This window comes from Eublepharis macularius, chromosome 6, assembly GCF_028583425.1.
Source record: "Eublepharis macularius isolate TG4126 chromosome 6, MPM_Emac_v1.0, whole genome shotgun sequence".
NCBI classification, from domain to species: Eukaryota; Metazoa; Chordata; class Lepidosauria; order Squamata; family Eublepharidae; genus Eublepharis; species Eublepharis macularius.
In genome coordinates, this window is record NC_072795.1 from 97,133,169 (window position 1) to 97,148,488 (window position 15,320).

The 15,320-nt window shown below is 40.4% G+C and overlaps 1 protein-coding gene across 19 annotated transcripts in view; it reads left to right on the forward strand.

Moving 5' to 3' along the window:
* JAKMIP3 (Janus kinase and microtubule interacting protein 3) overlaps positions 1-15,320 on the forward strand; it is a 75,682-nt gene that overhangs the window by 14,342 nt on the left and 46,020 nt on the right. For all 19 annotated transcript variants that reach the window (XM_054983107.1, XM_054983108.1, XM_054983109.1 and 16 more), the window contains exon 2: positions 10,866-11,363. In XM_054983107.1, the coding sequence (XP_054839082.1) occupies positions 10,866-11,363 (498 nt within the window). The remainder of the gene's footprint in view (positions 1-10,865; positions 11,364-15,320) is intronic.

The window sequence follows — 15,320 nt, forward strand, 5'->3', positions numbered from 1 at the left end:
AAACGTGCCTCTAGCCACCACTTCTCCCTCACAGCATTTCTCCCAATGCTCTCCCCCACCCTCCATTTAAGGATGATTTTCAACTTCAGAATTATTTGTAGGGGGAGTATAGGAAAATAGCTGGGGGAGGGAGTTCTGGGAAGAAATGGCTGGTGAGAGAAAACATCGGGTCTGCCTTTCAGCCTACCAGTTGTCCCCTGCAAATGTCCCTGGAGGAGGGACAAAATGAGGGGCCAGGCCTAGTGTACTGGCATACTTATGTCACTTGTGGTAAAAAGTGGAAGTGACACAGTGGATGTTCTACCACTTTGGGAAAAAGCCCAGAGTTTTTGCAAAGTGCTAGAGAGTCTGTGGTGTCACTTCCACCTTTTTGCAGAAATAAAATAAGAATGCTGGTGTGCATTCCTTTCCTCCAACCAGCACCAGGAGGCATCCCACTGCCCTCATCTACATCAGCATTAGGAGGCAAGCCCCATGTTTGGTTCATAATTAGACATGGGCACGAACCGCATTACGAACCAAAAAAACCCACGAACCACCTGATTGTTCGCGAACCAGCGGTTCATGAGGGTCCATGGCCAACGAACCAGCGTTCATTGGAAGCCCGGTTCATTGCGTTCACCCGTGGTTCGTGAAGCCAGACAGTCAGGCACCATCAATCAATTCCCTTGGAAACGGAACTGGGGGAATGCCTGAACTCTGTCTGCACTCCTTCTGTCACCCTAGAAACCTGAATCGAAGCCCAGCTTACCTTGATTGGCAGGTCTTCCTTCCAACCATGGAGCTGCAAATTGGTTACAATTGGTTACATGGGAGAAGACACCCAGGGAGAGGGAGGGGGAAAGGGGGTGTTCTGTAGCCATGGGCACTCCAATCTCATCCCTGCAAACCCTGATAGGCAGTTCTGACAGCCAACCCCTTGTACACTGGGCCAACATCACCTGGTGGCTCTAATTGATCGTCTATAGATGGTGATAGGTGAATGTATAACGTGCTGCTATGTTTGTAATTTTGATAGTTGTATTTACATGGTGCTAATATAGGTTTTAAATGAATGATATGTATTATTTATATTTTAATGGCTATTGCTGGTGAATTGTGTAGTGTGTTTTAAATTGTTGTGATCCGCCCTGAGCCCACTTGGTTGGGGAGGGCGGACTATAAATTTAAGCAAATAAATAAATAAATAATTGTATCGAATGGGAGTTTCCTGGGGGCCTCGGATTACAGAGGGTATAACTTCAAGATCCCTATTGCAGTCTTGACCAAACTTGGGTGCTGGCTGGAGGAGAGCCTGCTAAACACTCCCTGTGTATATGGGCTCTCTTAAGTCCAACAGGGGCCGTTCTGATGCCCACGAACCTCGAAACGGTTCATCAGTGGGAAATGTTCATTGCAGGTCACTGCTTTGGGTTCGTTGTCGGCACTGAACCACGAACCGCTGGTTTGTTAATTTTTTGGGTTCGTGCCCATGTCTATTCATAATGTTTATCGTCCTACAGAGCTTTGTTTTGTCCTTGAATGAGTTCTTCTGCAGGAAACCACAATTGATAAGTCGCTGTATTAATGAGACTCTCCAACTGATTAGCACTGAAGTAATGATTTTCACCTACTAGAGAATCATCTTTTAAATAACAGGGCTGAAGGAGTGGTTTTGAAAACAACATTGAGTAAAAACCACTACAAGTAAAGCTTGGTTTTGTAACTGTGTTACAAAACACAGTTATCAATATTTGCTGTCTTATTAAAGCAACTAAGATACATTAGACACTGCACAGGAATAAAATGAGCAAGTCCCTGCTTTCAGGCTCACAACATAAAATTAAGGACATGGGCATTGGGGGAAAGGAAAATGTTACACTTGCTGCATGAGACTAAAAAAGAAGCAAAAAGAGATAAAGTTTTTTTAAAAAACTGCACAATAATTTTCCTAGGGGGTACTATTGAGAAAAAATTCAAGAAAGAAAAAAATGAGTTTTCAATATTTTCTTAAAGCAGAACATGGAGAAAGCCAGCCCAAGATGTAAAAGGAGAGAAAGCGACAGAGAAAGCACAGATCAGAAATGGCAGAAGGGAATGGGTGTTAAGAAGATTGTTGTTGGAGAAATAAGAGACTACAGAGGAGAATGGATAAAAATGGAGCAAGATAAGAGACAAAAGATTTAAAGGTTAGAATAAGTTTAAACAATATGAAACACTAGAAGATAGTAGTAGAGACTGGCCATGTTATCAGAGCCCTAACCATGGTTCAGGCCACTGGGGGAATATGAACCAAAAATGGGACAGGGAAAGGGGATAGTTTGCAAGATCCTGTAGCTTATTCACTGTCCCTTAACCACAAAGTAGCTTTATGTGTGCACTGATGATCTGAGAGGAACACATGGGGGAGAATGCATAGCCTGTTAGCCAATTTTCCACACTTCATCTTTTTTAATTCCCAAATTGTTTTTTGCCATTTCATTGAACAGATAACATCTTTCAGTATACTCTTCCTTATGGTGTTCAATAGTAACATGCCTTTGATACAATTAGTTCCTTTAATTCCATTTTCTTAGTTCAAGCAGTGTTTTATCAGAGCATCTAAATGGCAAATCTTATTCTAATTTGATACTTAATTTGAAATACTCTTACAAACAAAGAGTGCTATACCTATAGCTCCACCATTGGCTGTACCTCCTTATAGCCAATGGTGGAGCTGCATTTTGACAGCACAACAGCTGCACAGCACTGGAAATGCAGCAACATTCATGTGTCTCAGTGAACTAGGGTCCACTACCTTCATGTGAGAAAGCCACGGGGAAAACTGGAAAGGCTCCAGAGAAGGAAATGGGCCTCTGGCCCAGAATCTACAGAGGAATCAGTAGTATTCTGATACTGATTCATGTCACCCTTTTTTAAAAAAAAATCTGACTTTTGAGAGCCTATAAACTCTCATAATTGGGTCGCAGTCAAAGAAGGCTTTGAGTTCACAGCCAATATTTTCATATGTGACCATCTGAACAAATCTTCCAGATCATATCAGTTTCCTTTGTAACCTTCTCTGTCCCTGTACCTTTAGTTGCCACACATACAAAATGTATGCTTATTTTCTCAGTATGATCCTTCCCATTACAGCATCACCTGGATAAACCGTGTAGTCTAGGTTATATGTGGATACAGTTTACAGCATGTCTGATATAACAATATTGCTTTTTCAGCAATACTTGGGAGGGGGACTACACATAAAATAAAGTGTGTTGTACAACTCTGATTCCCAAGGATTCAATTAACTTTCGGTTTGTTCAGCATTGCAGGTATTGTTGTTCTCATTTTGCCTCAAGATTTCTTTATTTCATGCCATAATTTACATTGTGACATATACTGGGTATTGGCTAGCAAATCCAGAGCCTCATTTCTGTTGATCCGAGGCACGTGTTCAATACTGGGAAAGACCTCTGTCTGAGACCTTGCAGTGCTCAGGCAGTCAAGACTAATGCTTTGCTTTGGTTTAAGGCAATCTGCTCTGTTTACAGGAGATATCCCTTCCTGTCTGTGCTGTCCTGTGAATACTGTCTCTTGTACTGTGGAGCTTGCAGGAAGTTCATACAATTGGTAGGGGTGGGGGTGACATTTGGGTACCTTTTACATGATCATGTGGATATGCCCTAAGGTAACCAGATTAAAAGCGGGGGGGGGGGGAGTAGACTCTCTAAACCTTTCCTCATCTTCTAAGTTGGGGGATCTCCTGGACAAAAAGTTACACAGCTCAGAAGGCTGTGGTGAGGAGGAATCAGACAAAGTCACTCCTCTGTTTCCACCTGCAGAACTTCTGCTATGGTGCTTCTAGTTTCCAAGGCTGCCCTTGATAGACAAACTGCCATTCATAGAAAGGTCTACTTCTGTGTTGCTTCTGTGTAAGAACCCTGATGTTGAAAACTGCTATAGAATCCAATCTACTATTGCACTATGTGAATTCTTACAATAGCTCCTATGCAGGCATTTTCAATTCCTGGCATCTCCAGTTAAGGATCAGGTAGTAGATGATGTGAAAGGCCTCTGCCTGAAATCCTGGACAGCCTGTACCAGTCTGGGTACAGAATACTGATTCAGTATAAGGGCTTCCTTTCCTTTTATTCTCTTAGAAGCTCATTGATTCATAAATCTTGAGTAGTGGAAAATACTTCTTATTTTTTGGATGCAAGGGCTAAAATGACTGAGGCATATTTTGCAATTGCTAAAGTAAATTTAGGATCCTTATCACTAAGCAAAAGAGCCAGAGTTTCTGGAGTATAAGGGGATGGTTGATTAATTAAAAGCTTAATATAGTAACCTCTTATATTTTCAAAGAACCTATGTTCGAGCAGGGCATGAAAGGATATATTGATCCTATTAAGGCCACAAGGGCAAATTCTGTCAGAATAGGGCCTATTAAAAATCTGTGCTGTAAAACCATTATGGGTATAATATTCAATCTTGCAAACAAGAAAGCTCTGCAGTATTGTGGGGTGGTAAGATAGTACGTATAGGGGGGTAGTGGTTTTGAGAAAGACCAAAAGATAGGGTTGAACAAATTCTGTGGGCTCTTGAAATCAAGCTGCTATAATCAATTTCTAGGACATGGCTTTTAATCAAAGAAAATGCTTTGGATTTGCCCATCTCAAAAATGTCATCAATTGACATTCCAACTATCATTAGTTTCTCATCCAGGGCTTTCATCCAAGTCAATTTGTGGGCATCCTGATTTAGAGCGTCTAATGTACCAGCTTCCGCATACAGCAATTTTACTCTCAGTTTAAAGGCATATAGCCATACTCTTGCCTCTAAGGATGGCTGCCCAAATTCTGCCTGCAATACAACATTAGAGACACAACAGGGGATGTCCAATATTATCCTAAAAATTGTGCTAAGGATTGGTCAATATTATCAGAGATAGCTTTGATTCAGATAGCTGAGCAATAAAGAATAATGGGAGCCACTTTCAGATTAAAAGCTTGAATTGCTCCAGGATTATACTACCCCCCCCCCCATTGTGGAAAAACTTATTTATAGCCTTTGCTAATGGTTTTGCTTTATTAAACTCTGTTCTAAATTGGAGAGTCCAGGAGAGATCTGCCAAAAACAGAATCTCCAAATAGGAGAAGGTCTTGACATGCTCAATATTGGACCAGTTGATTGACCATTGAGATTGATTCTATTTCTTTGTCTTGGTGAAAACTAAGATCTTAGATTTTGAGAAATTAATCATCAAACTTTCTCGAAGGCAATAGTTGGAGAAAGATTGCAGGGCCCTTTGCAGCCCAACCCTAGTTCGAGACAGGATCACAGCATCATCCACATAAAACCGAATAGGTACGCCAATCTCAGCTAATTTTGGTGGATACCAGCAGTCATCAAAAATTGAAGCTGCATCATTTAAGCATAAGTTAAACAAAAAGAGCACCAGCAAGCATCCCTGACGTACCCCCTTTTCCAAATTAAATGTTGTTAAATTTCCCTCATAACCACATTGTATTTGGGCAGTCAAACCCGAATATAATTGCCGAATAAGTCCTAGAAGTCTTTTATCCATATTAGTTTAAGTATGTTCCACAATCTGGGACAATTTATGGAATCAAGAGCCTCCTTAAGGTCAAGAAAAGCCTCATATAATCACCTTCCCTTAAAAGATAAATATTTCTCAGCCAAGTGATAAAGGACTAGGCAATGGTAATACGTTGAAGAACCCTGCCTAAATCATTTCTGTTTGTGCCCGAATAAAGTTTCTGATTCTATCCAATCCAAAAGCTTCTTCAATAGGTAAGCAGAGTATAACTTTCCTAGAGAAGAAAGAAGGCTAATTGGCCCATAACAAGATGGATCACGTCTAGAACCCCTTTTAAACATAGGGATAATAATGGAATGTTTCCATTGATCAGGTATTTTTCCACTGATGTTAATTTGAGCCAATACTACAACCCACCATTGAGAATCAGTCTTAAATAGCTCCTTGGGAATTTGATTAAGCCTGGTGCTTTTACAAGGTTTAATCTTTTGATAAGGCAAGTGACCTCCTAGGTTGATACTTCAGGCCAGGATTTTCTTAAATCAAGCCAGTTTGGTGTAGTGGTTAAGAGCGCAGGACTCTAATCTGGAGAACCGGGTTTGATTTCTCACTCCTCCACTTGAAGCCAGCTGGGTGATCTTGAGTCAGTCACAACTTCTAGCTCTCTCAGCCCCACTCACCTTACAGGGTGTTTTGTTGTGGGGATAATAATAACATACTTTGTAAACTGCTCTGAGTGGGTGTTGTCATCCTGAAGGGTGGTATATAAATTGAATGTTATTATATTATTATTATACAATAATAGGAGATATAGTAATAATAATAGGAGATATAGTAACAACAACAACATTCAATTTATATACCACCCTTCAGGACAATTTAACACCCACTCAGAGCAGTTTACAATGTATGTTTTTATTATCCCCAGAACAATCACCCTGTGAGGTGAGTGGGGCTGAGAGAGCTCTGGAAGAGCTGTGACTGACCCAAGGTCACCCAGCTGGCTTCAAGTGGAGGAGTGGGGAATCAAACCTGGTTCTCCAGATGAGAGTCCCGCCGATCTTAACCATTACACCAAACTAGTAGGTGCATTAGCATTGGAGAATATATCCTTAAAATAACTTTGCCATGTCAGAGGGGCTGTACCACAGGGAATTTTAAAGACTATCAAAAGAAGCCATAAATGTGTTAGTATCCTTACAGCAAACATTCAAGGCCCAGCCAGCTATATTCCAACTCAAAATATGGAATCCACAAGTCTCGGTTAGTCAGTTTTTTACTACTGAAGTTTCTACTGCTGGCAACTTGGGGATGCTCCCCGAATTAATTAAAATTTTTGGCTCAAGAACAGGAATTTTCCCTCTTGTCAGGCTTGGATCACAAGACTACTTACTAGTCAAAGAGTGGGTAATTATATCTAGGGGACTGTTGAAAGGTTGATTCAATCATAATCTTATTGGAGAGTTGAATGGGGCTACTAATAGTACCTTTTTTTGGTTGATTAACAGGTTTTAATCTCGGTTGATTTGTGCTAGTGTGTACTGTAGATTCTGATTTTGTGCAATCATATTGCCTTGTTGCTCAAAAAGTAAGGAGCAGAATGGTTGAAGGAAGGTTGCATCCACTAAGCCCATCAGATTGTCCTTTAGAGAGGATAGCATAGGGGAGAGGCTTTTGACTTGATTAAAGCTCTCACAAGTTATCCTCTCTAGTTAGTCTGGTTTGTGAGCATAGGAACTCTTAGTTGGTGAAAATTCAATCATGGATCTATCGTTAGCAGAAGGTTGTATCCTTTTTAAGTGTATAGTTCTCTGGTCTGTAAGGGGACTAGACATGATGAGTGGTGTTTTGATTGGATTACACAGAGAATTTATTAGTTGGATCCTATGCCTTTTAAAGTAAGTAGCCCTAATAAAAATCAGTGCTGGGATCCTAAGTGAGTGAAAGGTTAAAATCTCTCTCTCTCTCTGGATTGGCCTTTGTACCTTTTCAATACATTTTAAATTAGTCGAAGAAGCTGGCATATCCATCAAACAGGACAAATGCTTTTTAGTATTCCACATTCCCTACCAATTTGTCCATTGTCCTTTAAAGGTAAAGACAATCACTACAATCTGGAAGTTATTCACCAGGGGCACATTCTTATTTGTTGAAAAGGAAGAAGTCCTTTTTTGGAAATCAGAATTCTTGCTGAATATTACATCCTTTTTTACCATTTCCGAATAAAATGGCTTCGTGTTTATTGCAAAACAGCTTGTAATAAACTCAAGCCTCTTATAAATAAGTTTCAATGTGTCTGCTATAATAAACTCAAGTCTCTTATAAATAAGTTTTAATGTGTCTGCAATAAGCATGGTTTGCGACACCGCCAGACTGAGATCTTGAATCCTCTTTCCAGCATTTTCATCAGGAATTACCATATCATCTTTCCCCATTGAAATAAATTAATTCTTTTGGTTCAGAAAGTGGAGACTATCAAGTTCCTCAGCCTCTACTTGTTCCTGATGCATCAAAGGGTCAAACTTGTTTTGTAAGGATATTTGAGAGAAACACCAATAAGAATATCATCTGATCTACTTTGTTTTAATTTCATGTTAAAATCATCATCAAAAGGGCAGACCCGCTTTTTACCCGTTTCAATAATCACCAGTATAAATCTATTCACTAAATTCAGTCTGTTATCAGTATACCATATGTTAAAATGAAACAGCTTAAAGCTGCTTAAAACCACTTAAAACACTTTAAAAAGTTTTAAATAATCTTAAAAGAAAATTAAAATATTTGTAAAAACAGGGAGGTCACCACTAGGATTGTGCAATTCAGGTTTCCAATTCGAGATAAATACCCAAATCAGACCCAATTTGTAAAGATTCGGGATTTCCGAGTCGGACCCAGCATGCTGACCCCAGTATGGAAAAGCTGAATCAAAACTTCCTGAAGTGATTCGGGTCTCTTTGAGAAGCTTCAGAGCAATTTCAAACCTCACAGCTGGCTCCAGCTGACTGGCAGAGGAGGATCCCCCTCCCCACCGGCCAGCTGAAGCATGGGAAGTCCTTCCACCATTTATTTTATCCAATGGGAGTGAAATAAGTGGTGGGGTGGGAAGTTTCAGTGTGCTCCAAATGTTCACGGAGCATACCAAAGCAGGGAATAAGCAGTTTCCAAAGTGGCTTGCCATTTTGGAAATTGCTTATTTCCGATTCTTTTTCCCACTTCGGAAATTCCAAAGCAGGAAAACCAAATCTTTCTGTCCCTGCACACCTCTAGTCACTACCTAGTGACTATCAAATGGCTATCAAAGTAAGTAAATAAATAAATAAATCGGCTATCGAAGTAAATAAATAAATTATATACCTTTATAAACTGCTTACTCACTTTATAAAGGTATATAATGTAACATAACATAAATAACAAAAGCAAAGCTGAACTATTTTCTCAGCCACCTGACCCTACCCTATCCCTCATCAGAAACTGCTAAATCTTTCACTTAACCATGCAGAGATAGAATGAAGAAGAAAATAAAATGAAAGAGCAGAAAGAGTTAGAGTCCTAACTAAACACAGTAAATAAAAGGCTGCCGCAGTAGCAGCAGCTTTAAACAGTTAAAAGAAAGAAAGGAACTCCTCCACACTATGTGTATAGCTGCTGGAAATACCTGAGATAAAACTGTGGAGAAAGCTTTCACTTCTCACTTAAAAAACAGATAAAATAAAAGTTTGTCCTTCCTCCCCCCTCCTTTACCAGAACAAGAGGAGAAAACTATTTAAAATAAAAGCTAAAATCAATTAAAATCAGGTAAAACAATACTCCTCTGTAACGGAGCACAGCGTAGAAACATCTAATCATGCTCAGCTAGGGTTGCCAGGTCCCTCAAGTCTCCCAGTGGGAGACTGGGACACGGGCTCCTACCTCCTCGGTGCTTTTCTTGTTGCGACCTTGCGTGCTCACTCCCGGTGTGCGTGATGACATCACTTCCAGGAGTGATGTCATCACACAGGGATGAAGTGTCACGTCGGGCAGGAGGGCAGAGAGAGCAGGCAGCTCTCTCTCGCTGCCGCCACCGCTGCACCACTTGTCCCTGCAGGCGCTGGCTGCACAGGGACAGTAGTGGCTGTGGCGAGAGAGCGGGCCACAGCAGGCACAGCGGTGGCGGTGAGAGCGACATGCTCTTACAACCACCGCCTGCTTTCTCTCTGCTGCCTCCTGCTCTTGTGCCATGGCAGCATGCCCCACACCCAGGGGCGTGCCGTGCCACCCTGAGGAGGGGGCACCCCAGGGAGCGTGCCCCCCCACCAGCCAGGTAAGTGGGTGTGGGGGGGAGGGGGGATCAGGGGATACCCCACCCTGAGCGGGGGGATGGGAACCCTATGCTCAGCCCTATAAGGCAGCTTCATGCATTCATTTGCAGAACATCACTACAAGCTGTTTTGCTTCTGCTAATCATTCTTTCAATCCATCTAGATTTAGGACTGCTTCAGGTGTCATATTTTGTCTACATGGAGATACTCTCCATACAAGAGTAAAAGCATTAAGTTGTCATGAGTACTAGTTAACATAAAAATCACTGCTATTTGCTCTGCTGCAATTAACCTTATTTGGAAGCTGGAGTAATATTGTCATGTGTGATGGATTTTTTTTCTTTACATAAAAGTTATTTCCATGTAGAAAAAGTGTAGTGTCCCCAAATCCAAGACATTTGAAAAGCACAGGGTCTCTTCTCCTATGATTTTATTTAGACCTCTGTAGAAATTAGTTGGATTCAGTTGCCCCCTTCCACTGTGAGGAACTTTTCTTCAATGGAAGGATTCCTTTCTCCAGTGGCAAATTCCTTATTTATCAGAAGACAAATGGATCCAAGCCATTGAGTTCCATTTTGTCATTATCCTGATTGCACTCATATATTGCTAAAATACAAAAGCACAAAATGATCTCTGAAAGATCTGACCAAGGTTCCATCTTCTCAAGTGTTTCAACAGTAGAAACGTGCAAGCCAGGAAGTTAAAGGCAGGAGTTTTTTCTCATTTTTGTCCCCAGAATCTAGTGCGCTGAGGTATACTACTTCTGAACATGGAGGTTTTATTCAACTATTGCTGCTAATAGGTAAGGCTAATGTGATTTGTTAGTACATATACATAAAGTGTATTATACCTTTAAAGACACAACATGTGTGTTTTGCATGCATGTATCATACATGAATGCAAAAAACTCTTGTTTGAAAGATCCCTTATTTGGCAATGTTGAATAAACACCTGCTGATTTCTTGTTAGCATTCTCCAACTTCTTGGTGATGAAATACTTCTAAAATATATTGTGTGATCCGTTCAGCCTTTCTTTCTTCTATTAGGTCAGCAAGTTGGAAAGAGAGAAAAATCAGGAAGTTAAGCAAATCAAAGAACACGAACAACATAAAAACATAGTGATTGTAACAGAACTCAAAGCTAAACTTCATGAAGAAAAAATGAAGGAGCTACAGGCTGTCCGAGAAGGACTTTTAAGACAACACGAAGCTGAGCTTCTTAGAGTCATAAAAATTAAGGATAATGAAATCCAGAGACTACAGGCCTTACTCACTACTGTACGGGATGGCACACCTGATAAGGTTAAGACAGTGCTTTTCTCTGAAGCCAAGGAGGAGGCCAAGAAAGGATTTGAAGTGGAGAAAACCAAAATGCAACAGGAAATTTCAGAGCTCAAGGGAGCTAAAAAACAAGTGGAAGAAGCTTTATCTGTGGTCATTCAAGCTGACAAAATGAAAGCAGCAGAGATACGGAGTGTGTATCACCTACACCAGGAAGAAATCACCAGAATAAAGCGAGAATGCGAGCGGGAAATTCGCAGGCTGGTATGTGTCAATAGTTCTGGTGGGTTTTTTGTGGGGGGAAGTGTTATTTCTGTGTGTATGCTAGAAACAATTTAAAATACACATGACAAAGCATCTGGTTTTGAGATTACTTAATCTGAGCAGAATCTCTCATCCTGAGGTTAGCCCAGCATTAATGAAAATGTCTCATGAATTTATCTCTAAAACATATACTCTGTAATAAGTAACAGGCTGCAAAATTTTGATCTAGGGCCGATTCCAGACGGGCACAAATAAAGCGAGTGCTTTCGCTTTTTCAGCGACAGCACTCGTAAAAACCCGCAATTTCCCATCCCGGCTTACCTGCGGTCCATGGCGCTCGGTTGCGCTATATAAGCGGACGGTGTGAACGCGGTATGGTGGGTTTGCACACTTCTGGACGCTTCGTCGCCGCGAGAGGCCCTCCCCTTTCCCTCCTTCCTTTGCCGGCCGGCTGGCAACAATATTCCCCTTTTTTTTTTTTTTAAACCGGGCGCCATTTGCGCAGTCGCACGTTTGCGCACATCAAACTGCGCAAATGTGCACAAATGGACAAATGCACAAAAGTGCACAAACGTCGACGCTGCATATTCGCATACCTGCGCATTTGCGCAAAACACGTAAAAATTTTTTTTAAAAAAAAACGAAATGCGAACCAATGAAGGCCCCCGACATCAACTGTGACAGGGAGGAAACAACCAATCCCGGGTACCTCAGTTGGCCGTGCGAACATCCGGAAGCGGGACGGCACGGCACGCTGCGTGACAAAGCGGATGGAGACGAAAGTGAACGCGTGGCCGGTAAGCGATTATTTCCGCAGAAAAACTGCAATTTCTGGCCATCTGGAATCGGCCCAGGTTATCTCTTTCTCTGCATGTCATCCAGCATCTGTTTAAATGATCATTTCAATTTCTCAAGGAATGAGCTTCCCATCATTGCTGGTTAGTATATAGTAAAGGTTTTTAATTTAAGTTTCAGAAAGATATATAGTAAATTCTGAAGACCACCTGTCTTTCTAGCATTTGACTTGATTGCAGAAATGGGAAAGGGTAAATTAGGAGAGAGAGGGGTTTCTTTTCCATGATGATTTTTATTGCAACATTATAAATTATTGTGGCTATTGTTCATCTTATCACTTGCAGAATTGTTACTGATGGCACTATTGGAAGGCAAGAGTAGTGTATTTTCCACCCTTGTACTTATCTCTCTATTTTTTCAGTTTCCGGATTGAACAATTAGAATGCTAATATGTATCTGATCTGCAAATATGGCATACCAGCTACAGTCCAGTACTGTGCTAAGTCATTTGATTTCAAAGGATTGAAGCATGCTTTCTGTTAGATTGTGGTTACTGAATGCAAGTTTGTAGCTTTATGTAGTAGTTTTCTTGAAAGCAAAGTGATTTTGTTTAAGAAATGACACACATCCTGTGACTATCTGGAACTTTTTAGCATATTCTTGTGCCACACAGTTATACACGTGAGTATAAAATATTTGATATTCCACAGTTGGGTTCATCATATTTCCTACATGAAATGATACTACATAGAGTGGCCTGCTCACAGTTTTTCAAGATAACGTCTTCTGTGCTATAGAAATTCCTACATTTTGCATACAAATTCAGTCAGGATATCTTCTGTTACATAGGAAAATCATCTGCTGGGTAGCTTTGAATTTAGATAATTTGTACTTGATTTGTCAGTTTTGCCTGTCCCATAACTCCCCTCCCCTGATTTTACCATATTACCAGCAGTTGTGATAGCAAAATCTTTGTGTTACCAGTGCTTTCCTTCCATATTGATTGTTATCATATCTATATATTACAACATATTTATCCATCCTGTAATGTCTATACATATGCATTTAAAACTATTTTTGGATGTTATTTGTAGCACGAGGCCCTTCTGCAGTTAATTATGGTGGGTCAGATTTTATGATATAAGCTAATTTATTGTTGATTGAGCTCTTTGATTTTTCTGTGACAAAGATAAGAGCGAGGAACGTATCTTCAGTTATGTAAATGATGTGCTGTAATAACATTTGTTCAGATATATGTAATATCTAACATGAATATTAGGGATTCCTTTCTGATGTAAAATTTTTCTTTTTATGAGAGCTGATACAATTGAGTTAAATTTCATTTCATCCCATTTGTTCAGCTGAGGAACATCCAAGTCTATCACCCCAAATCATAAAGGAGAAATGAGGCCAGTGACACAACATACCTGATCTTTCCTCACACCTTCTTTTATGGCCTAATATATCTGATTACCCTTTTCTGCACAGACATATTATGGAGAATGAGTGAGCAAAAGCCTATCTTCATATCTAATAATAATTTTATTACAAACATATATTGTCAATCTATTCTTTTTTTCCTTTAGCACTTTCTGTTTTAGTTTAAGTTTATTCTTAATTATTCTTAATTTTAAGCTTATATAATCAACAAATATCTTCCATTTTTCTTGAGATTCTGAGATTGGTCTTTTGTGTAGATAAGATGTTACTATTTTCATTGTTGCATATTCATACAATTTGTTCTTCCATTCCTTCAGAGCTGGACATCTTTCTGCCTTCCATTTTGCAGCAAATATTACTCTTACCACTGTCACCATGTACTTAAATAATTCACTATGCATTTTTGTAATGTTATTTGGTAAAATATTTAATAACATATTTTGAGGATTCATCACAAACCTGAATTTTAATATCTTTTGCATTTCTTCACATACTTCTATCCAATATTTTCTTTCTTTCTTGCATGTTTACCACATGTTATAAAATGTTGCCTCTGTATTCTGACAGGAATATTAATAGTTTTAATAGGTTATGGGGTAACTATATCATCTTGTACAAAGATGAAATAAAAACATGATGTCTCCTATTTCAGTTAAACTGGTCATCCATATTTCAAGCAGGAGAACATTTGATGGTGTGTTTTGCATTCACTGTTATTTTCCGTTCACACAAGGCAATCTTAAATAGATGATCTCGGGCCAGTCACTAGAGATGGGCATGAAATGAGAAAAAACAGAAACAAGCATTTCGTGTTTCGTCGCATTCCATGAATCACGGACTTTCATGAAATTGCCCCGTTTTGCAAAATGATTTGTTAGTTTCGTGTTTCGTCAGAACCCAGGGTAATTCAATGGCCCCCTTCATACTCAGAGATGCCAAACTCGCAGGGAGATTTCAGCAGGCTCTCCTCTACCCACCCTCACCCAATAAGCCAGCAAGAACAAATGCTCTAAATAAGAATATATGCAAAGAAAATTAAAGGGAAAAAGGTAGGCCTCAGTCAAGCTAGGCTGCAGAGCCAGGCAATGCCCTGAGACTGGGGTTGGGTGAGGTGGAGGAAAGAAGGCACCATTACCCAATGACCTTCCCAGCAAGGACAACTGTAGAAAATAAGAAAGAGCCTTTTCAGTCTCTTCTAAAGCAGCAGCAAATCCAGCCCAAAGCTCCCAATTCCACTCTCTTACTCCAAATCCCAGCAACAGATCCTCCCTCTCCCTCTGTCTACTGGAAATGAAAAGCATGAGGCAGAGAGGTGTGCCTTATATAAGGAATGCTCATGTAGAGCAGAACAGGAGGTCTCTGGTTGGCAGACAGACCTGCCTAACAGGGTTTGGAGGGATGAGATTGGTGTTCCCATGGCTACAGAAGGCCCATCTCCTCAATTGCCTAGGGGATTAACCCTACTGCTCCTTGCTGTATAGGGCAGAATAGAATCTCTCCAGTTGGCAGGGAGAGCTGCCTATCAAGGTTATGTGGGCTAAGATTGGGGTTTCCAATGGCAACGAAAGGTCTGCAGACTTTCCAGGCCTATGTTATCTAAGGAATCAACGGATTGACGCCCACGAATCATACATGAATCAAATGAATCCGCCCCTAAAGGTGTGAATTTCGTGAAAACTGCCACTCCACGAAACACATTTCACGAAACAGGAACCGGCCCGA